Source organism: Amaranthus tricolor, chromosome 3 (assembly GCF_026212465.1).
Source record: "Amaranthus tricolor cultivar Red isolate AtriRed21 chromosome 3, ASM2621246v1, whole genome shotgun sequence".
Classification (NCBI taxonomy): Eukaryota; Viridiplantae; Streptophyta; class Magnoliopsida; order Caryophyllales; family Amaranthaceae; genus Amaranthus; species Amaranthus tricolor.
This window is the reverse complement of record NC_080049.1, coordinates 31281447-31308313: the sequence shown is the minus strand read 5'-3', so window position 1 is coordinate 31308313 and position 26867 is coordinate 31281447. Positions and strand designations below refer to the sequence as shown.

Sequence of the window (26867 nt, the reverse complement as noted above, 5' to 3'; positions counted from 1 at the left end):
TTTCTAAATTTGAATTTATAATTCAATTTTTTTGTTCGGTAAAATTAAAATTTTAAAATTCATTTAGTCATAAATTACTATGTTTCTTATAATCAAGCCATGATATTAGGTGGGAATATAGAAAATGACATAGTTACTCAAAAAAAATTTACAAGGGAGAAAAAAAATGAAGCTAAAATAATTTTAAATGACAGCTCTTTTAGATGTTATTTTCAATTTTTAAGTTGTATGCTGTTTTACAATAAGCCTTGGATTTGAATCAAATCCAAAATTATTAATTTTAAGCTTTGCCAAACACTATATTTGTTTACTTTCAGATTTCTAAATGAATATCTATATCCAAACACACCATTATAGTTTTTAAATGCTTTTATAAAGGAATTTTATTTTCTCTACAAAATACTTGCAATATATCGATTAATAGTTATTTTTTAAAAATATTACAAAATGCGTTTCATACTTAGCTTCATTTTAATTAAATAATAATTAATTAAAAATCAAATTTAATTTCAATTAGAATAAGTATTATTTTTTAATCGAAGCCGTGACTCATGAATTGATTCTTATTTCCCACCTAGCGCTCCTCCTATCTTAACTCCTAACAAAAACCTCTGTCTCTCTTCAGAAGGCAAACCTCAAAATTGACCATCAATCATCAATGGCGGACAATAAAGATCCCAGCGAACCCGAGAAGAGTCCTACCAGTATCAAGAGAAATCCCAGTGAGACAACCATGGAAGAGTCCTGCGAAGAACCAACAACAAGAGTACAACCATTATCAAGAGAAACACCAGTCAGACAAGCATCGAAGACTCCTCCAAAAAGCCCAAGAATAACAGTCCGAATACCAAAAGTCGTCTTTCATCTAAGCAAGGAAGAATCCTCTAAAGAACCCAAGAAAAAGAGTCCTACCATTATGAAGAGAAACTCAGGTAGTCTAACCATGGAAGAGTCCCCAAAAGAACCCAAGAAGAAGAAGACAGTTCATAACCCAGATTTTAATGCTGGTGACGACGACGATGATGATGATGATGATGATAGTTGTATTTCTATTTAGGATACCGATTCATAGTTATAGATCAAAGTTTTCTGGATGATTTTCATGGAAAAAAATTGTTAGATATTTTGTTTTTTACAATTCTTTTTTTGAATTTCTGTTTTGGAGGGAAAATTTGATTTAAGTCTTTTTGAAGGGAATTCTGTTACAATATTTTTAAATATTGATGCATTATAAATAACAATTACATAAAAATAGTTTTGTTTTGCTTCTCGCTCTCCTTGATTCGTAGCCTTTTTGGTTAATCTGGCTTTATTTTTTATTAACAATTTAAATTTAAGATTTCTACTTAAGACGGTGAAGATTTAATGTATTTGAGCATGTTAGCTAAAAAGATGGATCTTAATCCTACGCTCGTTCTAATGACATTACTTTGGTAACTTCATATTTGTAGTTTGTTGTGTTTGTCATTCATCTGATTTTTTCGTTGTGCTTGTTATACTCGATTCTTAATTCACTCGAGAAAAATTAAAATGGCAGGAATCGAAGATTGGCAATATTATCATGACAAAGATAACACAACATTGAGCAGACATTTTGATTACCTGCATTGTCAATCAAAGTCTCATCCATGAAATTTAGATGTTAGGGTTTGGAAATTGGGGAAAATCTCATCATTTGTTAAAAGGACGGAGTATGTGATCTTGTTCTTCTTTCTATGGTCATGCATGGTGATCAAAGGGGAGGTTTTGGACTCAACAATGGTAAAAAGAGGTGTAAAAGAAAGTAGAAAAACAGAGTATGAACACGAACAAGCATGACAAAGGAAGAGAAATTCAAAGAAATCAATAATGGAAGCAAAAGCAATCATCATTAAAATCAATCAGTTCAAAAATATAAAAAATGAACTTTAAAGTTTAGTACCTGATTCTAACTTACTAGTGAATCAGATGAGGTGATCTTAGTTACAGAAATAAGCCACAAACTTGCTAACGAAGATCGAAGAGATTAGCCGTGAGCTTGAAAAATTTATTGCCATGTTTTGATTTGGGGAAATGTTTATTTTTTGCTTTTTGGATCGTTGCATTGTGCAAAAGAAATAATCCCTTATATTCTGTTTAAATGTCACGTTCCTTTTTCACTATTCATCAATTACTCTTATTATGTGATTTGTTTTTAATTTATAAATTAAAGTATAATTAAGTAAAATCTTGTTTCAAGTAGGATTTTTTTATTTGTCTTATTGTAAATTTTATTAATATCTACTTTTCATAATTTGTATTCAAACACAATTAAAAATATTTAAAATTAAAATAATACATTAATAAATATGTCAAAATTAAATGAGACATCTAGAAGGAATGGGAGGGAGTAATATAACATAAATTAATTACAATAATTGCAATAAAGTTGAAAATATAAATATCATATGTTGTGTAATACAAAGTTTTTTTATTTTCAACATTTAAGCATGCAAATTTGGGCAAAAAATTTGGAAAAAAAAGTCTTTTAAATTTTAACAAAACAAATTATTTTAATGTTAAAAAACTTAAAAAAAAGCAACTCATCTTCATTTCTCTTATGTTCTTTTTTATAGTTTCAATATTGTTTTTCTTCCATAAAAATTTAAATATTAGTCGTTTTTTGAAATTTATCTGTAGATAAATATAGTCCTAAATGTAAAAAAAAAAAATTAATCATTTTTATAAATAGTAAAAATCAAATTTCTAACACAAAAAAGAAAGTAAAAATTTAGGACTTATAAACTAACCTATCATTTTAGCATAATAGTGTTAGTGTTAGAATTATAGATATGTCCAAATGATTCCCTTCTGGGTTGTTGTTAGTGTTCATGGTTTAAAATAATACTTCTAAAAGTTTGGTATAGCCAATGATGCCTTAGTCATAGCTCATGATCACATTATTAACCACCTCAAAACACTCAATTACTAGTAAATAAATAGTAATTAACTTGCTATTTTTTACTATTACTCCGTATAAATAAATTAAGTATTAAAATCCTCTGACAAAGACAGGGTATCATAATGACATATCTTTATAGTATGAGTAATTAATGAATTTATTAATGCTTTAGACTTTTGAGGACTTAAGGTTTTCACTATTCCAAATCTCTTTTACAAACTTGGTCAAGTTGTAAATTTCAACGGAAGTTTGGGGTACATTGAAAACATCTACTTCAATCTTCAAATTCTTAATCAATCACCATGGCCTATAAATAATTACAAAAATATCAAAAAAATAAAAAAAAAAATTCAAATCCTATAAGTCTCGTCCTAATAAATTTTTTCGCATAAAAATAATTTGTCAATGTTATTAATTGGTTAAAAATTGATAATATCAAACATACTATAGTAAAATAAGCTTGTTAATAATAACTAATTCGTAAGTACTTGTTTAATTTAACTAAATTTACAAACACTAGTATTAAATAGTTTGTTCATCTACACTTATTTGTGTTAAAATAAGTCTAATAAACTATTTCACCAAACACTCTTAATATTTTTATATTTGAAAATAATCATCATTATTATTTTCTTTAGTTCTCCTTCATGTATACTTCTATTTTTATTTTTATAATATTAGCAATATAATTCAAATATTTTGTCTAATTATCCCAAAAAAATCAATTATTTACCAAAAGTAAATTTAACTATACCTATTGGTATAGCTAATTCATTAATATAGAGAAGTAGCGTATTTAACAGGGTATAACAAATTAATATACTCTTTTGTCCCTTTGAGATTTCTCATGGAGGATAGCGCAAAGACTAAAAAAATAAGAAACTGGGTAATAAATAGAGTATGATAAATTTATAAATAAAATTATATTGTTTAGTAAACTACTAGCTATAGGTTTAAGGTAAGCAAAATAAAATTTAAGATATTATAAAGAGGTTTCATCATTCATGTGAAAAACAATAAAAGAAATAATAATTTATGGAGGCAAAATCGGAGTATACTAAGAAATAATGCCTAATGGAGAAATTGGTGTTCTTCTTGCTTACATAGTCATAGTACTACTATACTACATGAATATGTCATTGAGAGTAACGCTTAAGCCATTAATTTTTTTTGTTTTAATTTGTGATGAAGATTTGATTTTCACTTTTTATTAGAAAAATAGTTCATTCTTTACTAATTTGTAGAGATTATTGAGCCTATTTTGAATTTTAAAATTTGTTTGTTAATGAATAAAATTTAAATATCACTTTTTTTTTTTTTTTTTTTAAAGTTTTTGAAGTAGCTTAAAGTGCTTTCACGTGTAAAGAACAAATAGTAAAAGAAAAAAACTCTTAACTACTAAATTTATCTTTAATTTTTAATGTCACTTTTATTTACCGACAATGAAAGATAAAATGTGGATACACAAAATGAAATAGAAGGATGAACCATGTCTCAAATATTATATGTATAATTTTTTAAATTACCCTTAAGTTTGATTCTCATCATTTCTTTATCTGACTCTTTCATTCACTCATCCAACTTTCTTCGTTTCATATTAGTTGCAGTATAAGAAAATAACGCTATTTATTTATCACTTTTAATTTGTGATTGATTTTTAATCTATAAGTTGAAACATAATCAAGTAAGATCTTATTTAATTTGTCTCATTACAAAGATATCAAATTTTTATAATTTTTTATTATATATAATTAGAGATATTAAAAATTAAATTTATGCGTTAAAACGCGGGAAAAAAAATGTTAAAGCAAATTAGAATGTACAAAGTAAAAAAAATATTGATTAAATAAAAATATTTAATCAAAAAGAAAAAGTATGCACGTTATATAAAAAAATAAAATTATTAATGTAATTTTGATTGTTGCAGGAAGTCCTTCTCATAGAAACAAGTGATAAGGACACATGCATGTTATGCATTTGGACCTTATTATCTCAACGGTCATGATTCTCTTTTCGCTTTCCACGCTTTCCACGCTTCACCGTCCGATCACTCTTAGCTCTAGTTAACTCTCCTACCATTTTTAACCATAGTTAGTTACGTTATGGTTAAGCTCACCTTTCTTCTTTCTCTATCTCACTTTTCTCTCATCCCTTCTTACTCTCAAACTCTCACAGTAGAGAGAGAAAGTAGAGAGAGAAACTTCATTTTCTCTTTTTTTTCTTTTTTTTTCTTTTGAATTTGTTGATAGGAATATAATTTATCTGGGTCATTATTTTCCCACTTGCCGAATTATTAGATCTTTAAGATCTAGTATGTTTTTTCCCCTAATTAATGCAATCATCACCTTTTGATTTACAAAGATGATGATGACCCTAAATTTCACTTTCTAGCCAAAACTCACAAAAAAACTTCCAATTTTTCACTCTTTCAATCCCTTTTAATGCATTTTTAGGTATTAAATTTTTATTTTTTAGAGGTGGGAGGATGAATTATTGCCCAGATGAAGTTTTAGAGCACATTTTCAACTTTATCACAACAAATCAAGATAGAAACTCAGCTTCATTGGTGTGCAAAACATGGTATAGAATAGAGAGAGAAAGCAGATCTAGAGTTTTTATTGGAAACTGCTATGCCATTAGTCCTGAAAGATTATTAAGGAGGTTTCCAAGGTTAAGGGCACTTACCCTTAAAGGAAAACCCCATTTTGCTGATTTTAATTTGGTACCTCATGATTGGGGAGGTAATGTTTACCCTTGGATTAAGGCCCTTGCTAAGGACTGCCCTTCATTTGAAGAACTTAGATTGAAAAGAATGATTGTTACTGATGAAAGTCTTGAGCTTTTGTCTAAGTCTTTTGTCCATTTTAAGTCTTTGATTTTAGTTAGTTGTGAAGGGTTCACAACTAATGGGCTTGCTGCTATTGCTTCCAATTGTAGGTATATTTTCTCAACCATCTTATTTTTAGTCGTATTTTTGAGTATTCTTTTTTGAGTTTGGTAAAGTATGAGACTTTTAGAAGCTTAAATACTTTGTTGGAAGTCAACTTCTTTATCTAGTTGCTCTAGATCTGGTATCCAATCTTGTTTGGGTGTCTATTGTTTGTGGTTCTCCATTTACACCAGGGGTGGAGCAAAAATTGATAAATTTTTTTAAAGGTCCTATGCAATTTTTGAAAATTATGATATGGTGCCTTGTGCAGTCGTACATGTTGAAATGCTCAGAACCTCTTTTGATCTACACCAAAAAAAAGTTTAAAAGTGTGTTTGGGTGTGTTTATTTGCTCCTTTAAATGTCTAATTGTGTGTGAAGTTAATAATTTTGATTTTTTGAGGAGAATCCACTAAATTGATCTTGTAGTTGCAATTGAGAATCGAACTTTAACCATTAGACAAACCCATAATTCTGGTAATTTAAGATGGGAAAAATTGTTGGCAAGATGAGTTTTTTTGATTTGTTGAGGGGCAAATAAGGAAATGAAGATCTAAGTATGATTGTAAAAAGGGAGTAATATGACAAGGGTTTGACTTTGGTTTAATTACTAATGTAAAAGGTGAAAAAATGCTTTAGCATCTTAAGTAAGATTATTTCTTAGAGTAATTTGATTTGGTTTGTTAAACTACTATTGAGGTGTTCCCTTGCAATTAAGGAGAGCATATGCTTAATGGGCTCTTTATTTAATTCTGGTTGTTAGATGTTGAAAGCTACTTTTGGAACCAAAGTTGGGGACTTTTTGTGGTGTGGTAATCCAATGAAGTGGGACATTCTATATGGCTGTAAAGTATTGGCTTTTGATTCTGATTTTGTCTCTTCTCTAGACCTCTATTTAGGTTGAATATACCCTCAAACTTTATTGAAATGAATTTACCTGTAGAATTTTGCTTAATAATCATGTGTGCTTATTTATATGTTGCTAAAGACGATGTTTACTATTAAGGGTTAATTGTAAAGAAGCTTTTGATTTACTAGGGTAAAGTTGTGGACATTTGAATTCCAAACCCCACCTGGTTGGGAGCCACTTAATGGCGTTGGGGTAAAAGAATTAGTTTGTTGAAATGAATTTTCCGTCACACTTTTGATGATTGTTGTGTTGTATTTTGAGTTTCGTTCTTAATAATTTCTCTAGCACATTTAGTCTAAGTTTCTTGTATAGGGATGTTTCATAAATACTATCAATATAGAAGCCTTTTGAGTTTGATTTATATTTTAAAAATTGAAACAATATTTTTTAAAAATACACATTCGGCCTTTGTTGAACCTTTATCTAGTGTACTTTCTAAAATGAAAACTTCTACATTTGTGTAAAAAATCATGCCAGCGTTGAGCTTTCAGCATAGCTTGTAAATGCAAGCAAATCAAGACTTGTGAAATCATGCATCAAGAGGGCTCAACAAGAAAGAAAGCTTTCACGGAATCATGGTTTCGTTTGCCGAATTTGATTGAGATAAAGTTATTGCGATGTTTAAATACCGAAATTTGCATTGAGCAAAGTGAGAAATTATTGATTATGCTGACGTTGTGTTGGCTCGTTGTGATATAGGTATCTGCAAGAGCTGGACTTGCAGGAAAACGAAGTTAGTGATAGGAAGGGGCGTTGGCTTGGTTGTTTTCCCGAGAGTTGTACATCACTCGTATCTCTTAATTTTGCATGCCTTAAGGGTGAAGTCAACTTGGATCTTCTCGAGAGACTAGTAGCCAGGAGTCCAAACCTTAGGACTCTCAGGCTTAACCATGCCGTTCCATTCGAGACTCTTCAGAGGATCCTCTCTAAGGCACCTCAACTAGAAGACTTGGGAACGGGATCTTTCGTTCATGATCCGAAGTCTGAGACATACAATAAACTGAAGGAAGCGATTTCTAAATGCGAATCAATTAAGAGTTTATCGGGATTCTTGGAGGTTGCTGCTCACTGCCTTCCTGCAATTTACCCACTTTGCTCGAACCTGACTACGTTGAACCTCAGCTATGCACCGGGAATTTATGGTTTTGAGCTAACACAACTAATTCTTCATTGCAAGAAACTCCAACGTTTGTGGGTATGTTATCTTATCTTAGTTTGTATATTGACATGACTTTGTTAAGTTGTGTATCGAGTTAAAACAGGTTCGCTATAAATTATCAGAAAAAAAATAACATTCCATTTCCCCAATGTCGTAAAATGGCTTCCACGTATGTGGGTTTAGGGGGAGGGGGGTCGAACACTCGGATGTATGCAAACCTTATCCTTGTCAATGATAACCAAGTGGTTTTCGATTGACCTTCTGTAGCAAACATCAAAATTCATGTGAATACGAAACGTATATTTTTTAATAAGTCATTTTAAGGTAGTCTATAATAATTCAAGACTAAAGAAATATAAATCTTTGGCCCCATTGAAATAAAGGGCATTCTTGTATTTTCGATATTCACTTTAAAGCTTTTCTAATGTTAGTTTTTGTATCTCGTAGATTTTGGATTACATTGGCGACAAAGGGCTTGCCCTTGTGGCCGATACCTGCAAAGAATTGGAAGAGCTGAGAGTTTTTCCGTCTGATATATACGCTCATGGTGATGCTGCCGTCACCGAGGAAGGGCTTATTGCGATATCAAATGGTTGTCCCAAGCTCAATTCGATTCTGTACTTTTGCCAGCAAATGACCAACGCTGGATTAATAACCGTAGCAAAGAACTGCCCAAATTTCATCCGATTTCGGTTGTGTATCCTAGATCCAATAAAACCGGATGCGGTGACCGGGGAACCTTTAGACGAGGGTTTTGGGGCAATTGTTCGATCGTGTAAGCACTTGAGGCGGTTATCTATCTCGGGGCTTTTGACCGACAAGGTTTTCCTGTATATCGGTAACTATGCTAAACAATTAGAGATGCTTTCTGTGGCATTTGCCGGAGAGAGGGATATTGCGATGATAAATGTGTTAAGTGGGTGCAATAAGCTTCGAAAGTTAGAGATTCGGGACTGTCCCTTTGGAAATGCTGCACTTCTGGCGGACATGGGGAAGTATTTAACAATGCGATCCCTTTGGATGTCGTCTTGTAGAGTGACCTTAGGGGCTTGCAAGTTGGTTGCAAGGACGATGCCACAACTAAACGTCGAGATCATCGATGAGGATGAGCAAGGGGGTTTCGATCTCAATGACGACAATAAGGAAGTAGAGAAGATGTATCTTTATCGAACTCTGGTTGGGCCAAGGAAAGATACACCGGAGTTTGTATGGACATTGTAGTTTGTAGTTTGTATTTTGTATGAATTTTTTATTGTTGTACTCGGTAGTTTGTATTGTTAGAACGCTTTAAATTGTAGTTTGCCAAATTATTTCTTTTTCTTGTGAGTTTCTTTGGGCAAACTGGTTTATGGACATGTAAAATTAAGCTATATTATCTTCATGATGAGGCCTAGTATTTTCTTTGTTTTAAGGTCTTTTTCTTTAGGGGATTACTAACAACTACTTAATGGAATGTTCTTGAACCATTGGATTTGCTATGCATATTTCATACATATACTATGGTTAATGTTTTTTTAGGAAAAATTATAAGAAGTTACTAATGTATATTGTGCACTTTTTTGAAAAAAAATTATGTTATGTGATATAATTCTCGGTGAATGACAATGAAAAAAAGTTAATTGACCGTTAAATTTCAATTCCTCCTTAACGTCCATACCTTAACGTGAGGAGGTTCCTATAACAGAAATAGAGGGTGTAAAATGCACATTCTGTTAAAACTTAAATTTGACGGTCAACTAAATTTTTTTTTGTTAAGTCATAGTCATCTACAAAGGATTTTTGAATGAAAATAGCAGTATCAAGCAAAATTTAACAATGGTGATGTTTTTGAATGAAACTATTTAACAAATTTTTTGTCCAGAAAGGTAATAATATATTGGCATATATTCATAAATATCATTCAAGCACAAATCATTGGAGCATTTTTCAAGAAGTTACACATAGATTTTGAGATAACCCAACAAGCTTAAGGCACAGCCTATACAACACAACAATCAACATATACAGATCCCTGTACTTAATGGCTTTGTTCACAAATTTTAGACAGCGGATGTGGTGACAGAGACAAACCATCAAGATTTATAGGTGAAGTTGCCCGTAATCAGATACGACGTTCAAGCTACAAAAGTCGGCAAGAACCCAGCAGACAAAGACAACTCAGAAGCAGCATTCTTCCAGTACACAGCAGCAACAGAGGGCAGCCAAACTGCATACAAGTAAAGAGCATATGATGAGCACTACACCTGTGAAAATCCAAGTCTTATGTCTATTGTGATTCGTGATGAAAAGAAATTAATCCACCATGTAGAACAAAATGTAAGAATTACATTTATGGTCAATCGGAAACAACCTCTTTGTAAGTTGCGTGAATCCGACCCCCCAACCGTCTTGTGAGAGCCACATAATGGCATTGGAATAATGGAATGTCCCGTGATCAATTTAGCTGCTAAAGCAGTCATTTTTATGGAGTTGGTCAATGATCAATGAATCCAGTTTAATTCACACCAATTCAATTCCAACTCAAGTCAATTTAATCTAATTTCCCATCCACTTGAGTTGCATTGGATAATGGGTTGCTATCAAATCTTTTGATATACTACAAGTTGCAGCAGCAGAAATATTATGGGTTCAATTGACATCAAAAACTGTTGTAATGGATTATTTCATCAAAGCAAAGCAAGGTTATTGAAATTTAATTGGTGAAGTAACAAAAGCAACAAACTTGTACATTCCAGATGTGTTCTTTCTCACTCAAAACATAAACTTTAGGACTGATCAGGAACAAAAAGTCTGGAGGAAGGTTTGCACTATCTCATATTCTTCATCTATATATTCTCTCCCACTAGCCATGTTTTTTTCCTTTTATCAGTTTTGGAGAAAGGTTTGTGCTATGCGTGATGCTCTAGTAAAATAGCCTGGATTATAAGCACCAAAATTCAATTCTCATAGGGGCATCTCCTACATAGCAATGCGCTTGTGTAGTGGAAAGTATACAAAAGTTGCTAGGTCGTCACCTAGAAGGGCATGCCCCATGACCAGGTGTGGTGTAAAATGGACTTGGGTGAGTTATGTAAACTAGGTCGTCACCTGAAGCGATGCACCACATTTCCCAAGTGTGGTATCCAATGAGCTAGGGCACATAGGTTTAGAGCATAAAAGGTTGAGAAAAAACATTTATTGGGATGGTAGATAATCGAAACAAGAGAAGGAAAATTCATGTAGATGATCGTTGGAATCGATCATTAGTCATGTAGTCAACCTCAATCTTTTGAGATTAGACTTTTGGCATTGTCCATAATGAACTTTTTAAAATGTGTATTAACTATGAGAAAGCTTCATTGGTTAAGGCCACACTAGTGAAGAGTGATACAAAGGGTTTGTGGGTTAGAAATATAAAAATACACCACAAGGCACCATTTAGAAGGATAATGTAAAAGGATTATGAATGATGAAGAAAGGCTAAGAATAGTGAAAATGTCCAGGAAGGACTCCAATTATGTTTAGCTACCTTCAAAGCCACCAAGAAAATGGCACAGAAAAGGAACTTCTGGGTTGTGGCTCCCTAGAATTTGAAGTAAAAGGTCACTCAAGCTCAATCAAGATTTCATTTACCTCACCTAGCCCACACAATTTTGAGTCTTCTTCTACCATTCTATACTTCCTACACCATTCCGTAATGGCTTGATTATCTAATTATAGAACCAACGAACTCAATGAAGAACACCATTTTGCCAATCATTCAATTAACCAAACCAACCCATAACTCAGACATAAAGGCACCTTGAGAAAAATCAACAGAGAAATAAATCCTAAGTCCTCATGATCAAGGCACAAATCCGAACTTAGTGATCATAAGTATAACAAACCATAAGGATCAGAAATTAGACTAATTTTTCAATACACTTACAAACCGCCGGTGCACAAGAGAACAAAAAATCACACTAACAAGTAATTCTCTTTTACACTCCATGAATGGATCCAATCTCAATGCACAGCAACAAATAAATCCCAATTCATAAATCAAACAAAAACGCACTATAGATTTACAGCACCACACATCAATTAAGTCTTGATTATCATTTTAGTAGATGAAAACTTACCATCCTTTCAAAAAGGAGAAACACCCATCTTCTTGACGATGGTAATGTTCACAATGATAGACCTGGGTATGTGGGTAAGGTTGAGGAGGAGGAGGAGGAGGAGGTGGTGGAGGGTACCCATCATTGAAGTAACCCTGATACCCACCTGGTCTATGATGTTGTTGACCATATCCTCCACCTCCATATCCTTGTGGTGGAGGGTACCCTTCATACCCAGGGTACCCTGGTGGTGGTGGTGCAGAAGGTGCTGGATATTGTGTGCCATAACCTGATTCATCAATCATCATCATAAATATCAACAAGATCATACATGATCGAATTCAAACCAAAAACCCCATAAAAATTGGGAAAAATAATTGAAGATTGAAAGTGAAAATTAAGATAAATTGGAAAGAAATCAGTTGAATATATTGACGAATTGGTGATGAATTTACCTGGAGGAGGGTAGGTGTTGGGGGGAACTGGTTGATAGCTCATAATTTGATATCTTCCTCAATCTCTTTCTCTTCTGTTATTTTTGGGGGAAATTTTCATGGGTTTTTGAAGTTTGGACTTCTTCCAAAAATAAAGCCAGTCTGTTTTAATGTGGACTACGACGACATTGACATCCCGTGTGCTGTGTAGGCTTGATTAATGTGTGGGGACGGATCAGATAATTCGAGACAGTTTTATTATGAGATAATTTTGTCATGTGAATCTTATATGTATAAATTGAAATTTTTTTACTAATACAAATTATCATAAGAGTAGCTGTTATTTAGTTGAGGATTTTGTGTGGGTTGTGGTTTTGTGGGTCATGTTAATGTCAATTATGGTTCACGGGTGGGTTAGGCTCAGGAATAGGTTAAATATGAAGTATGTACTTGGTCAATATTATTGACTCTCTACTTTACTAATCCACATGAAATGTAAGCTTTAAAGAGGTTTTTACAATAAAAAAACAAATGAAAAATATAATGCAAAAGATGCACACAAGTGTTTATGAGGTGTTTTGAATACCTCCCCCTCAAATATAGTTTATTATAATGATTTTAACAATTACAAATATAATAAAGTTCCCTTATCTTGAGAACAATCTCTCAAGATCACAAATGCTAAAGCAAAGTAAGAACACTCTTAAGTTTCTAACAATGCAATAGCCCTCTCAACAATATGTGTGTTTTTGTGATGAATGTTACTATGAGTGATGAATCTTATTTATAGGCAAGGTATTCATCACTCTTAGTATTCCCTCATAAATCACTATAAACTCACATGTAATATACCAATTAACCCCCTAATTAACTATGACAATAACATTACAATAAACAATAGAGTAATGCACCACATTATTGCATAGTCACTAAGTTTTGACCAAAAACAAGATCCAATGTAGTCTGTTGGACTTCCGCTCGACCGAGCCACTACCACTCGGTCGAGCGAGCTTCCAGTGAAGCTACTGACTTGTTCTGGACACCTTGCTCGATCGAGCCAACACCGCTCGACCGGTCGAGCTAGGCTCTACTCGATCGAGCGGCTGGTCGAGCCACTCACAATTTGCTTCTTTCTTTCTTGCTTTGATCAAGCAACGTTTATTAACCGTTCCAAACCTTAAACCACCCATATTCGACACATCTTTATCGACCCTCTTTAAAGTACAAGACAAAACATATTCGATTATATGTTTAAAGTTAACGTTATCATTAAGATTATTGACACTTGCTTTAACACCACACTTTCTACCGCCGACTCCCTCAGTCTACTCAATAGTCGGGACCGAAGTAAGAAATAAAAGTCAATATGTCAATTTTCTACCATTTTACTAGTAGTACTAGCAATTTGTAATTACCAAATCTATAAGGGTCAAACTTAAATAGGAAAAGAGTCGTAAGAATGGTCTTGCCCCTTGTGGCTTCGCCAAGGGTCATGATGTAAGAAAATACAATTATTATCAGAGTTAACTTTTTGCTTTTTAACTAATCTAAAACACAATAATTACTCGCAGTTTGTTAGGAGTCAAAGGGAATAAACATAAACTTCTGCTTAAAATAATACTTAATTTAATCTTAAATTTCATATTATCCGTTAATTTTTATTTTTCAAACTACAGTTTATGTAGAATTAGGATTGTTTTTTCTCTAGAAAGCTTAGAATCACTAACCTAATTGAAAAGGATTCGAAACCGTTTTCTTTCCATTTCAAAAAAATCCTCATCTTTTTTGAAGGTTCCTTCTCCCTTTTTCCTCTAAAAATTCAATCTTTTATCCTCACTATCCCCATTGTATGTAATCTCCTCTTTTGAAGCTTCCTTCTCCCTATTTCCTCTCTAAAAAACTAAGCAATGAAAACTCAGAAATCGGAGAGGTCTTTAGAAGCCTTAGATATGTGGTATCATTCAGTGTTTTATACGACAACCGGTTCACCAATGCTGCAACATCCAAGGATGCCCGTTAAAAGGCACTTCATAGGAACAAAGAGACTAAAAACTCCAATACAACTCCGGGACTTCCAAGCATTCATTTACCAATTTCTGTAAAGCAAAACTAATTTGGTGGCGGGTATGATGGTCCATCTCCGTCACTAACAGAGTTTGTATAAATTGTCTGTTGTGCAAACCCACCATCATTTCGGAGTGGAGAAAGAAAATCTGATCCAGTTTTTTCGGGTAGTACAAATGATGTTGTATTCCAGAACTGAACCATTCAGATTAATACCTGTCTCAGTGAATCTCCAAAAGGTGCAGCAAAATCTGGCTGAAGTCTATCAACTAAATTGTTTGATGATGCATACGTTAAGAAAGCTTAACTGTAACTAAATTCAAAATTCCAAACAGCGATTTATGAAGAGTCAAAGCGAAAATCAAATGATGTTGCGATACGCTAAGGAGGTCTGCTTACAACTCTAATGCAACTAAAACACCAACAAAATAAGCAGCTTAGAAACATCTTACATGCCCTTTTCAAGCATGGCCCTCACCCTCATGGGTAAACCATAGAGTCTGATAAACCCACCAGCATCAGCTTGATCGTAAATCTTCCCAGTCTCGAATGATGAAATATCTTCTCTGTACAAGCTGTACGGACTTTTTCTACTAGTTACTGTGACAGACCCCTTATAAAGTTTGAGTGTCACTGAACCAGTAGTTGTTCGTGTAATTTCCTTCATGAATGCATCCATGGACTCACGAAGTGGATCAAACCATCGACCCGCATAAACAAGCTCCGCATACTTGAGGGCAAGTGAGTCCTTTACTTGAATTGTCTCCCGATCAAGAGTTAGAGACTCGAGTTCTTGGGAAGCAGTAAAAAGGATGGTACCACCAGGAGTTTCATACACACCGCGACTCTTCATACCCACCAAACGGTTTTCAACCATGTCAATTCGGCCAATTCCATGTTTTCCCCCTATTTCGTTAAGCTCAGTTAATAGGGTAGCAGGGGACAGTTCCTTTCCATTGAGAGATACAGGGACTCCAGAAATAATGCCGATTTCAATGTATCTGTTCAATTAATTTTTAACAAATTAAATAACAATAAAAACGAAGATCAAGAAAAGGGATTCTCGATTTGAATAAAACACATACTCAGGTGTGTTGGGTGCATCTTCAGGGTCAACACTCATCATATACATATCCTTTTTTGGCTCATTAGCTGGGTCTTCCAGGATGTCTCCCTATAATATCACAGCAAAGAAAAGATAATGACAGCAAAACCATGAGACACATCCATCGAACAAACTCTAAAAGATGTTGGTCTATCCATTACGTAATCTACAAGTCTCGCATACATACTAGATATAATACTAGATTAAAAAGTTTTCCTCTTCTGTAAGTTCAAGATTAATATTCATTAGAAATTATCCAGTCGATAAACTTGGAAGCACAACAAAAGAATAGCTCAAACCTCATTGAATTATATTTTACAAAAAAGTATTGCAAGTACAGTCATTAGTTGGACAGATGCTTAAGCAATGGAGGGAATACTACTCTAATACTTCATGACTATTGAATTGACAGAGTAAGCTACCTCAAAGTATAACGAGAATTTGGTTTCCTATGAAATCAAACCAAGATATTGTTATCTTACTGCTGCAGAAGGGGAGAATGCAGACGAAGAGAACTAGAAATAGTTCAGTGATGCAAAGAAAAATATGGAAGAGAGAGATTAGAGAGGTAGAATGCTTGTAGTAAAATGATATTGAGAGCAGTATACTCCCCTGAGCTCTTCAAACGACTCGGTAACTCCAATAGTGCTTACAACACTAGTGAATACAACCATGAAGATGACTACCCTCCCCTGTACATTAAATACAACTCTCATAACAGAAAGGCTCCCTCAGCATAACAACTTCATAAATGTCGGCAAAATCTGGTAGATCATAATATTGGATATTCTCTTAACAGACTGTCATAACAGAATGAAATCAACAGAACTATCTAGACCATCAACCCTTGCATCCTCTTCTAGAGTAAGCAGATTTCAGTTGTGGGCCTGCACCAATGCTTGGGCCTCTGCAAAAATCAGTAGTACCAGTTGTAAAGATACCATATGCCATAGTCCACTATCGGAATTAGCAGCATTGGTTCTCGATCAAGAAAAAAGAATAAGATCCTCCAGCCTACCTAATGCAAGTATGCGTCGCCCTTCACCCTTCGAAAGACTGTAAGATAATGCACTACGGACATAATCTATCCATGCAGCTATAGCACATGGAAGAAAAGAACAAGAGAATGTACCTCATGACTAAGGTGCCATAAATTCCTGTCTCTGCTATAAATAGATTTCTTTGTTACAGGAACAGGTACATTGTGCTTTTTGGCATATTCAATAGCATCTTCTCTCCCAGTAATGTCCCACTCCCTCCATGGAGCGACAACATTGAGAGCAGGATTCAGAGCAGAAAATGTGAGCTCAAATCGGACCTGAAACAAACAGTAAAAGTTATTTTACGAGGGAGAAGACTATACACAAATCTCATATGTATGGAGAATATGTCATGCCTGATCATTTCCTTTTCCAGTACACCCATGAGAAACAGCATCTGCTCCAACCTCTTTTGCAACATCCACCATAGCCTGCATAATTAGTAGGACGGCATTCAGAAAATCCTTGATGAAATGAATGATGAATCAGTCTTGGCTTTTCAAAGGGTTGACCTAGTGGGGGAAGCACCAGAGAAAGAAACTAAAGACCTTACTAGATGATATGCATACCTTCGCAATGACAGGACGAGCCATTGAAGTCCCAAGAAGATACTTCCTCTCATAGATAGCACCAGCACGTAAGCAAGGATATATGTAATCTCTGACAAACTCCTCTTTCAAATCCTTCACAACCAATTGACACGCACCACTAGCTTTGGCCTTTTGTTCCAAGCCCTCTAGTTCTTGTAATCCCTGAATTAGGCAAAGTACAGTCAATAAACAAAAAGATAACAAGCCTAACCTTCATGTAGCAACAAGTCAACTCATATTCACACACACCGTCACCATGAAATCGTCTGCAAAGAAATAATTAAAAAGAATTGAAAGCTTATATCGAGAGCATACCCTTGTACTTTTCTCCATCAAGGAAATGTTTGTGGCATTAAGACGAGGAAAATAGTGATTCAATACAACAGAAAGAAGACAGGGAAAAGTGAAACTTAAAAGCTTATTAAAATCATAACACAAGATTATATAAGGAAATTAAAAATCAATCCCCAAGTTCTAAGCCATGCCATCAAAGATGTGTATATCACGTAGTAAACAAAGAATACTAGTTTTCAAGAAAACATTGTTACAATTAACATTTTTGGCTTTGACCGCCTTCACTTTCAATGACAATGTAAACAAGCAAATCACAAACTAAGTTTTCATATCAAAATAACTCTCCCAATTCACATAACAGCAATGAAAGACCGCAATCCCAATGATATGGGATCGGTTGCATGAACCAAAGTCCAAAACAAATCAGCCATAATCCCCCAGTTCACACAAGAAACGTTATTACTCTGATACCCTTTATTAAAAATTATGTCACACTTGAGGTCCTTCTAATTTGTTTCTGCATCAGATTCCAAGATATTTGCCTATTCACCTAAAAACAGTTTACAGAAAAGAAAGTTCACACAATGCCAAATAAAAACATGCAAGGGTTACCAAATTCATGTTATAGCTGAATAAAATAATAATCAAAATTCTTAGGTAAATCCAAAAAGATTTAATAAGAACCAATAGATTCAATGAACTTCAGACACAAGAAGTTAAAGTAAAAAGGATGAAGTCATAGTCACATAATGAGGCAAAAGTAGTGACGACCAAAGAAATACCTGGCCGACATCAGCAGTAAAACAGACAACTTCACAGCCATAATTTTCCCTGAATCAGAGAACAATCACTCTTAGTAGTAAATACAGACAAAATTAGACCATAACCTTTTGTTTAATGCAGTACTGTTATCGTGAGATAAGGGAACAGAGTGGAAATTGTTCTCTAATGCAATACTGTTATTGTGACTCATGAGAGTTTTTGTAATACCCAGTGACTTAGCTTCCAAGTAACCCCTACCCCGCCCAAAAAAAAAATAAATATTTAAAAGCAACCTCATCAAGACAAAAACTTATCCCTCTGCAAAGGTCACCACAAACTTCAATTAATGCAATTCTGTTAATAACAAAATAAGTTCATCCTTCATAAAATTCTGAATTAATATTAAACATTGGGGTAATCAACACAAACAAGAACCTTTCAACTACATGGGCGACATGAAGGCCAATTCACTGGCAATTAAAATTTTAGCCAACTAATTAACTGCAAGTTAACCTTCATTGCCCCCCATATTTAGGAAACTTTGCAATGGAAATTTTGGCACGGTAATCCTCCCCTAACTTTTTGGCACAGTAATCCTCTTCCCTAGTTCATACCCTTTCTATCCCTAGAGATCGTCATATTATGCTTTATAGTCCGTCCCTTTTACTTTGCTACAATTTCCTTTTATGACAATGCCCTCACCAATTTCTTTTATTCTCATCCACACATTTCAACTCCTCTTAATATCATCCACATTTCAAATGTTCTCACCATCTCTTAATTTTTGTGCAATATAAAATTGTGGCAAATTCGTGGAGACGGAGGGAGTAGTAACACAAGAGCAGCCAAGTAGTAATAATCATTTTCAATTTTTCATTAATTTACACTTGGTGCTCTTACAGAGATATAATACAGTTAATTAGAGTTTGTTAGCATTAGCTTTGATCATTTCCAAAGTAGCATGTAGATAAAATATTATCTTCGTACAATGAGAACCATCAAGAATGTAAAATTTTATATATATTCTTTCAATTTTTCTTCTTCTCACGGGACCCTTCTAAACAGGTTATAGAAAACTAGAACCCCGAAAGATCGAAAACACACATTAGTCTGTATATACCTCAGCCATGGGACAATAACTGATGTGTCCAAGCCACCACTGTAAGCTAGAACCACCTTATTCAATTTACCCCGTAGGCCTCTTCCATTGGTCTCAACCTCCTTGTCGCTTGCTATAGTTGCTTTGATAGCTGTATCAGACATTTCAAATCAAGGTGATTGCTAAGTAAAAGTTCTGACTTTTCAGAATAGAATAAAATCTAAACACACTGAACCATGTAAGAAAAAACATGTTCATAAACAAGTGAAATAATGCCAATCAAAAGGAAATTAATATAACAGAGAGCTTACGTCCTAAATTTCCAGACCAGTTTCTAAGTAGGAAGCCATAAGAACCAAAGTACAGTATACTTGCTCATTTGGCACTTAACCCCATCCCCTTAATGACATTAATTGAATGCATACAAATTTGCAAATGTACTTCCAACCAAGAACATAGTAATAAGTAATACGGATGTAAATTCAGAGTACATACATGAACAAGCAAACAGACCACTATCACATAATTCACTAATCTCCTTGGGAATTGCGAATCAAAAAAGCGAATTATGGTCGATTTTGGGCTATTTTAGGGTCATTTTGAGCGAATCACGAATTCAAACAGCGAATTAACTGGTGAATTATGTTACACTGAAACAGACTATACAACAAAGTTGTGATGGCGTGATGTAATACATGCAAAACTTTTTTTCGCAAAGTTCAATTTATTACCGAAAAAACTGATAAAAAAACAAGGGAACACCTCCCCCACAAACACAAACCACTAGAAAACAAAGGAACAAGCAAAAGCAAGAAAAATAAACAAACAACACCAACCCAAACCTACTGCTTAAACACACATGCAATAGGCCCTACAACTAAAAACAAAAGCAACAATAAAAAAAACCAATATAAGTTCACTCCAACCTGGAGAGGACCAAACAAAGACCATAGCAAATGTCACAAGAAGCACTGGTCTCTGCATAAACCCAGCAGCAGGAACAAAGACCATCAGCATAGATGACACTCCCTCTTAACCCTACCAGACTCAACACAATAGCACCCCCAGCCTTCAAGAACAAAATCTACACAACACACCTCTCAGCCACAACACTACACCATTAACTACAACAACAAAGAGAGGGATTGAACAGAAAAAAACAGCAGCAAAGAAAAACATTGAAACCAAAGGCATCAGCAAAACAGAATAACGCACAGCAGCAGCCCTATAAATTGTTCAACTGATTGCACAACACTATAGCAGCAGCCCTTGACCATGTCACTTAAAAAGCAGCAGAAAGACAACACTGACCACTAGAACATATCAAAAGCAGCAGCTCAGTTTAACTGAAACCCAAAAACCAGAACAGCCCAAACAGAATAACACACAACAGCGCCATAGGAACACATTAGCGAACTGATTGCTCATCTCAACATCAGCCCTAGCAGCAGAATTGAGCAACATTAGCTTACAAGACTATCTTCATCAGGACCATTCAAATCAAGTATCTTTTTATTCCTCCTGTCCCATATGGCATGTATTAACTCAGGCCATAGGGATACCAAAAGCCGGTCTTACTGTATTACTTCAACTTAACCAAAGAATCAATTTACTGGCAATGCATCAAGGGTTTCACATAATACCCCACGAAATAATATTTCTGACAAAAAGTTAGAAAATAGGATAGAAAAAGCTTCTTTTCATTAAACCTTCAACATATTATTGCTAAATTGTATAGAGAAAGAAGTATGCACTCCTAGAAGCTCAAAATTGGACACTTATGTTCATTAGCTCACCTTGTTTCTGTTGAACTTTATTTATGAAACTCTTATTTTGACGAACAAAATTGCCGTAAAACTCACACATGTTTGCAAACAACTGTCAAAAGGTATAAACTAAAATCAGATTCAAGAATAAATTTAGTGTGGGCATATAACAACAAATGAAAGAGAAGACAATGTAGACTGTGCATCAATCCAATGACACAGCATGACCGCATTATCAAAATACTCAAGTACCTTGTGTGTATGTCTCCTCTGGCAGCATAGCTTATCACGAGCCTCAGAAAAACCTACACAATGAATTTTCCTAGTAAGTGATGATGAGAAAGAATGTCTTAAAAACTATGATGGGCCTGTTTTGCTTTCATACTAGGTGAGGTCGTGAAGCATACATAGAACAACTTAGCATGAAAAATCGCAAGGAGTCACCGCTCACCGCCTCACCTTAGTTACCTGGTCTAGTATACTAAGGGCCTATTCTACTCAGCATATGTTAAGTTTTAACATATTCAGTCCAGCTTTAATGCATTCGATTTAGGTCAGCTCTGCTACATTTATTCCATCACTTACTATGTCACATCTTCACTACTTAAAAAGCTACAAGTTAAGTTCAGTTTTGAATATGTACCCGAGAACAGGCCCTAGTTAAAAAACAAGATTTTGTCTTAGACCAATTAAAAGTAACAATGCAAAACACACCATTTCCATCTATCATTCTAATTGGCTCCTCAATTAATTGTAATCCTTGGGTTCCCCGATTACACTCAATAGCTTTATTACCCAAACTCTTCATTTTATCTCAAGTACCTGTGTCTTATCATCATACTTGGACACTAAAACAACACTTTGACACGCTATTTTGAACCAAAAATATTGTATTTTTCCCTAATTTGTTGAGTGTCCACGTAACATGTCGGATAGGAACTCTCGAGTCCAATAACAAAAATAAATAATGCTTCTAATATGTAACAATAACAACTTATTATCCCATTACCATTTTGCCATCGAAATTCAAAACATCCATCCCCCGTTTTACTTTACCTTAGAACAATTAGATTTAAACTTAACGGCCAAGATTTAACCGTGAACACTTCAAAAGAGAAAAATCATCAAAGTTAACTATAATCTCAAATTTATACAGTATTTTCAAGATATTAAACTATCAATGGCAGTGAGTAGAATTCACTGCGCATCAAAAATCACAAAGCAACATTGTTAGCAACAAAATCGATATAACATCTGCAGGAGAATAAAATCGTCTATTTTCATGAAACATAATTAAAGAAAACAGAAAATATGATATAAATAGATTATACTTCTAGTTGAATGAAAAGGGGATATAAAGATAAACAATATCATTACCTGAGGTTTTTAGGCCATAGAAAACGGAACCAGGAGTGGCAGCAGCAGAAGCAGAAAAAGCATGCAATTGAGCCATGTAGTATAGCAGGAGAATAACAAAATATCAATCTGATTAGGGTGTAAATGAGCTTTTAGACTCCTACACTGTGGACGTATCCAGAAAAAAAATGATGTCAACAAATTTAATAAAAAAAATAATATTCAACAACGTTTAATAAACCTATTTTCCATTTTAAATTGTCAAAACAACATTAGTCATTAATTTACCACTCTATTAATAAAAAAACCTAATCAAAATTCACAGCACCCGCATACCATCAAACAAACCAAATACTTGCAAGTTCCAGGTTTCAAGTTAATCAAAATGATAATCAAAGACGCTAAAAAACAAACATAGCAAGTTCTTCCAATTTTCAAGAGTTCAAGTTAATCAAAAGTTTAATATAAACCTAATACAAATATAATCAAAATGATTCAAATAAACTCAATATAAATTTAATCAAACAAATTTTGAAAAAAATACAAATTCAATCAATCAAATGCAAATAAACCCACTACAAAAATTATGAATCGAACAATTATAATTTGTAATCAAACCTAAATTCAAATTTAATCAAACAAATTGAAACAAATAGAGATTGAATAATATACCAAAATAGTGAAGGTCTGTGGACAGTGGTGGTGGTCTGGTGGAAGTCGGCCGATTCGCTCGTCAGCCGGCAATCGTTCGGCGTTCGGGAGGAAGCCAAAGCGGGTACTAGTGGATTAATGGTCTGAGATATTAGGGTTTAGGCAATGGGTAGCAATTAGCAAAACCCTCAATATACTACTCAGCGCTATCACCTGTTATTATCCGCAGGTTTCGGACATTTCAGTTATTATATGGATGGATACTGTTTGAAGTGTACAATTAACTTTAAATAATTAGAAAAATAATCAATTAGAACAAGATTTGAACAAGTAACTTTAAATAATCAATTAGAAAAATAGATTAATTAGATAACCGACTTGCTGCTATTTGAACAAGTTTATGATTTTTTATTTAATTTTTTTTAATGATTTGTGAGTGTTTGTCAAATGGCTAAATTAATATTTTTTTTATTTTTTATTTTTTAGTTGGACAAATATCTAAAAAAATTAATTTTTATTCAATAGTAAATTGAATTATTCCTATACGCAAAGGGATAAAGGAATTAACCATTTGTCTAAGTGGTGAGACTCTAAATCGAACTTTTGTAAGAGCTAAAGTAAAACTGAATCGATATAATATACTCCCTCCGTTCCTTTTTGTTTTTCCACCTTACTAAAACGGGTAGTTCCATAAGTTTTTCCACTTTAGAATACTTTCCATTTTTGGAAAGTTATTTTCCCATTTATACCCCTCAAATACCCTCTTTTACCCTAAATAATTCTATTTTAACCCTTGGATTCTTTTACTCCCCTTGGGAGCAGCGTGTGTCATTTAAGGTCATGAATGCTTCCTCTCCCAAAAGAAGTCATTGCTTTCTCTCTCTTCTTTGAGTTTCTTCCATGGCTTTCTTAGCTTTTATCCCCTGTTCATTCCTCATTTTTACTCCATTTTTACTGCATTAAAATGTAGATCGGAATTTGGTCTTCATTTTGATGTTCGTTTTGTGAATTTTGGTTGAGTTTGATTTTTTCAAGCCCTCTGTTTTGCTTTCTTCTTCGACTTCCATTGTTACTGTTTGAAACTTTTGTTTGTCCATGACAACCGTCGAATCTAAGAGTGATTCGACCATACCATCATACCTTTATGACGGTTTGTGTGACCGTGGAGAATTTTGTTCTTGTTCCATTAATGGGAGGTCACACTCTTATTCAAATGAAATTCTTAAATGGACTAAAAAAGATCTTGAGGCATATCAAAAGGCGATGGAGGATGATGCTACATCTAGGTTTCGTGATTCTACTCCTTCTCCTAATGTTGAAGAAGAATTACCACAAAGTGTTCTTGAGTATTGTTTGGAGTCTCCATCTCATGTTAATCCTTCAACTCCATCTAAGATTCATGAAGACCAAGTTAATTTGGTTGTCCCTGACGCTCCTGAGGAAGTTATTGCTTCAAGGGGTAAAAAAACCCTAAAAAACGCACATGAATTATGTAATTTTTTCTTGAATTTCCTTTGAATTGTACACTCATGATAAGTGCTGGTGATGTTTGCTGTTGGATTTATTTGATTTTGTGATGTTTGATGTTGGATTTGTTCTGAACCTTTTTGATTTCGTCTTATTTTTTTTGGAAGTCTGTTCTTGAAATTTTTGGAAAAACCCCTGTGATGTGTTTATGCAATTACTTGACTTAAAATCTGAAAAATTATCTATAATTACTTGGTTGAGTAGCAATTGTGTACAATCGACACATCATATGATTTTTTTGTTCATGTACAGTAATTTGCGTCATTTCTTGTTGAAATTTTAAAAAGCTGAGAGGTTCAAAGACCTCAATGATGAATCAGGGGGCAAAAAAACTGAAATGATCATTATATAATGACGTAAATACATATGCATGACCTTAAATTTCCATTTTGATGTTGATTTCATAATTAGTTGCTCCTAAGTTTTATAGAAACAATTTTGATGATGATAAAAAATAAACTAAGGGGCTGTAATTTATAATCATCTTTGAGATTCTTCCACTGCTTCATCATATGCTTCAAGTATTTGTTGATTATGTTGTGCAGCATCTTCATTTTCTGTTTGTGTGCCTTGCTGATTTGTGCTTGGGTTAAGGAAACGTACACATTCCCTAACCAATTGTGATGGTACTCGCACTTGTATTCGTAACCTTCCATTGTCTTCTTGAACTTTCTTCCCTAGGTGTGGCTGAACATAGTCATTAGACCCTTTAACCTTTAGGATTTCATTTAAGTGGTGTTGTAATGAAATCCAAACATTGGTTAAAGTCTTTGGATGTAACTCTTCGAATGCATCTTCCACTGCTTTATTAACTCATTCATGTTCTTTGGCATTTTCTTATGCATAAGTGATTGTATGCTCCTAAACAAACCCAAATCTAGAATATTACAATCGGGACTATTTGGTGGTTGTTGAGTTAGAATGAATGTAAAGCCCCCTTGCCTGTTGTTTAGTTGCCAAAATGGATCATCATTTGTTATGTGAACCCTTGCATTATCTTGTTGGATGAAAATTATCGATGGACCATCACTTGGCCATTTTCTAAGAATTGCTGGAATTAATTGTTCTATGAGCATGCTCCTATAAACTTCCTGAGTAACCGAATCAGTTGGTTTAATTTCTATAGACCCCCTTGGACGGTTAATTGAATTTCTTTGTGCTGCAACCCTACTTACGAAAGGGAAAATTTCGATTTTCCCATCAAATGTGCATTGGCCATATTGATTCCATCTAGGCCTTGCAACCGCACCTAAAAACATGGCTTTTGGAATGAATTTTGATGACTTTCCCGCCCTATATGGAATTTTTTCTTTGTGTGCTAGATAAACTCTTTGTGTCTTCTTGGTTAAGTAAAACCATTTTTCATCAATATGTATGAAGTCATACATACCTTTATACATTGGATGATGATGAATTGTATCTTCTTGAATGAGACTTAAAATCCACTCGACCCTTCTCGCCTTGTTTGCATCCGTTAAATAAGGGTGTAATGGATTTGAATGTGCCTTAATCTCCCCCCTTCGTATCAATCGCCAAACCGTTGTTGGTGCCAAGTCTAAACATGTTGCAACATCTCTTATGCATGTACGTTCACCCATTGGTTTTGATTCAAGTACGTTTGGTGGCACTTGAACTCTTTTTCTTCCACAATTCTTGTACTTTGAATCGACAACATAAGGCTTGTTTTCTTCTTTGGTTTCAATTGCACGTTTCCAAAAGTTTCGAATTGATCTTGGTGTGTAACCGTATTTGTTTGCTATTCGTACGAATGTACCATGTGGGAGTGAGTCACTTACTTTAAGTGACAACATTTCATGTAAAATGAGATGCCTCAACTCGTTTGTAAGCCTTGGTTTACGTTGATCTTGCTGTTCTATTTGTTGTGCATCAATTTCTTGTCGTTCCTCGTCAGAATTGGAGCTTTGCTGTGAATCGTATGCATTTGATCCAAAATACCAAGCCCTTGGTAGCTCATCGTCATCATTTGAAGCCATTACAAGGCTAATGATGCAAATGAGGTTGCTGGAGAGTTGTTTTTGGTACTGTGAGGCTGCTGTTTGGGTTAATATCGTGGCTGGACAAAGTAATCCATGTACTGTGAGGCTGCTGTTTTGATTTTTATGCTTGAAGCCTTAAATCAGCAGCTTAAATAAGATGATTAGGAATTTGTAAGGTCATTTTT

General features: G+C 34.2%; 4 protein-coding genes across 6 annotated transcripts; 1 reads left to right on the top strand and 3 right to left on the bottom strand.

Moving 5' to 3' along the window:
- The first annotated feature begins 4959 nt into the window (after positions 1-4959).
- LOC130809209 (protein AUXIN SIGNALING F-BOX 2) lies at positions 4960-9377 on the top strand. The gene is made up of 3 exons (XM_057674884.1): positions 4960-5857; positions 7459-7954; positions 8366-9377. Exons 1-3 carry the CDS (start codon positions 5406-5408, stop codon positions 9137-9139), a joined length of 1722 nt encoding a protein of 573 aa, XP_057530867.1. The 5' UTR covers positions 4960-5405; the 3' UTR covers positions 9140-9377.
- A 309-nt stretch (positions 9378-9686) lies between these two features.
- Positions 9687-12601, bottom strand: LOC130809210 (cysteine-rich and transmembrane domain-containing protein WIH2-like). 2 transcript variants are annotated; one of them, XM_057674885.1, is made up of 3 exons: positions 12453-12601; positions 12019-12286; positions 9687-10124 (listed from the first exon to the last, which is right to left on the bottom strand). In XM_057674885.1, the coding sequence occupies exons 1-3, from the start codon at positions 12493-12495 to the stop codon at positions 10076-10078; spliced, it is 360 nt and encodes a 119-aa protein (XP_057530868.1). In that variant the 5' UTR covers positions 12496-12601; the 3' UTR covers positions 9687-10075. The 2 variants fall into 2 exon arrangements, with proteins under 2 accessions (XP_057530868.1, XP_057530869.1); XM_057674886.1 differs by lacking the exon at positions 12453-12601 and having other exon boundaries at positions 12019-12320.
- A 2187-nt stretch (positions 12602-14788) lies between these two features.
- On the bottom strand, positions 14789-23473 carry LOC130809208 (argininosuccinate synthase, chloroplastic). 2 transcript variants are annotated; one of them, XM_057674882.1, is made up of 11 exons: positions 23180-23473; positions 22529-22672; positions 21404-21456; positions 21182-21263; positions 19407-19536; positions 18307-18355; positions 17210-17392; positions 16997-17071; positions 16733-16918; positions 15581-15669; positions 14789-15496 (listed from the first exon to the last, which is right to left on the bottom strand). In XM_057674882.1, the coding sequence occupies exons 2-11, from the start codon at positions 22602-22604 to the stop codon at positions 14944-14946; spliced, it is 1476 nt and encodes a 491-aa protein (XP_057530865.1). In that variant the 5' UTR covers positions 22605-22672; positions 23180-23473; the 3' UTR covers positions 14789-14943. The 2 variants fall into 2 exon arrangements, with proteins under 2 accessions (XP_057530865.1, XP_057530866.1); XM_057674883.1 differs by having other exon boundaries at positions 22529-22667; positions 23180-23416.
- A 1692-nt stretch (positions 23474-25165) lies between these two features.
- LOC130808540 (uncharacterized) lies at positions 25166-26679 on the bottom strand. Its single transcript, XM_057674001.1, has 2 exons — positions 25575-26679; positions 25166-25485 (listed from the first exon to the last, which is right to left on the bottom strand). The coding sequence occupies exons 1-2, from the start codon at positions 26677-26679 to the stop codon at positions 25166-25168; spliced, it is 1425 nt and encodes a 474-aa protein (XP_057529984.1).
- Positions 26680-26867: the final 188 nt, after the last annotated feature.

Coding starts and splice junctions, on each gene's coding strand:
- LOC130809209 (XM_057674884.1), top strand. CDS start 5,406: ATGAATTATTGCCCAGATGAAGTTTTAGAGCACATTTTCAACTTTATC. Junction 5,858..7,458: donor GCTATTGCTTCCAATTGTAG/GTATATTTTCTC, acceptor GTTGTGATATAG/GTATCTGCAAGAGCTGGACT. Junction 7,955..8,365: donor AGAAACTCCAACGTTTGTGG/GTATGTTATCTT, acceptor TGTATCTCGTAG/ATTTTGGATTACATTGGCGA.
- LOC130809210 (XM_057674885.1), bottom strand. CDS start 12,495: ATGAGCTATCAACCAGTTCCCCCCAACACCTACCCTCCTCCAG. Junction 12,287..12,452: donor CAACACCTACCCTCCTCCAG/GTAAATTCATCA, acceptor TTGATGAATCAG/GTTATGGCACACAATATCCA. Junction 10,125..12,018: donor TTCTCCTTTTTGAAAGGATG/GTAAGTTTTCAT, acceptor ACTTGTATGCAG/TTTGGCTGCCCTCTGTTGCT.
- LOC130809208 (XM_057674882.1), bottom strand. CDS start 22,604: ATGGCTCAATTGCATGCTTTTTCTGCTTCTGCTGCTGCCACTCCTGGT. Junction 17,393..18,306: donor TTACTGCTGATGTCGGCCAG/GTATTTCTTTGG, acceptor TGCCTAATTCAG/GGATTACAAGAACTAGAGGG. Junction 15,497..15,580: donor GATGCACCCAACACACCTGA/GTATGTGTTTTA, acceptor TTAATTGAACAG/ATACATTGAAATCGGCATTA.
- LOC130808540 (XM_057674001.1), bottom strand. CDS start 26,679: ATGGCTTCAAATGATGACGATGAGCTACCAAGGGCTTGGTATTTTGGA. Junction 25,486..25,574: donor ACCACCAAATAGTCCCGATT/GTAATATTCTAG, acceptor TTAATAAAGCAG/TGGAAGATGCATTCGAAGAG.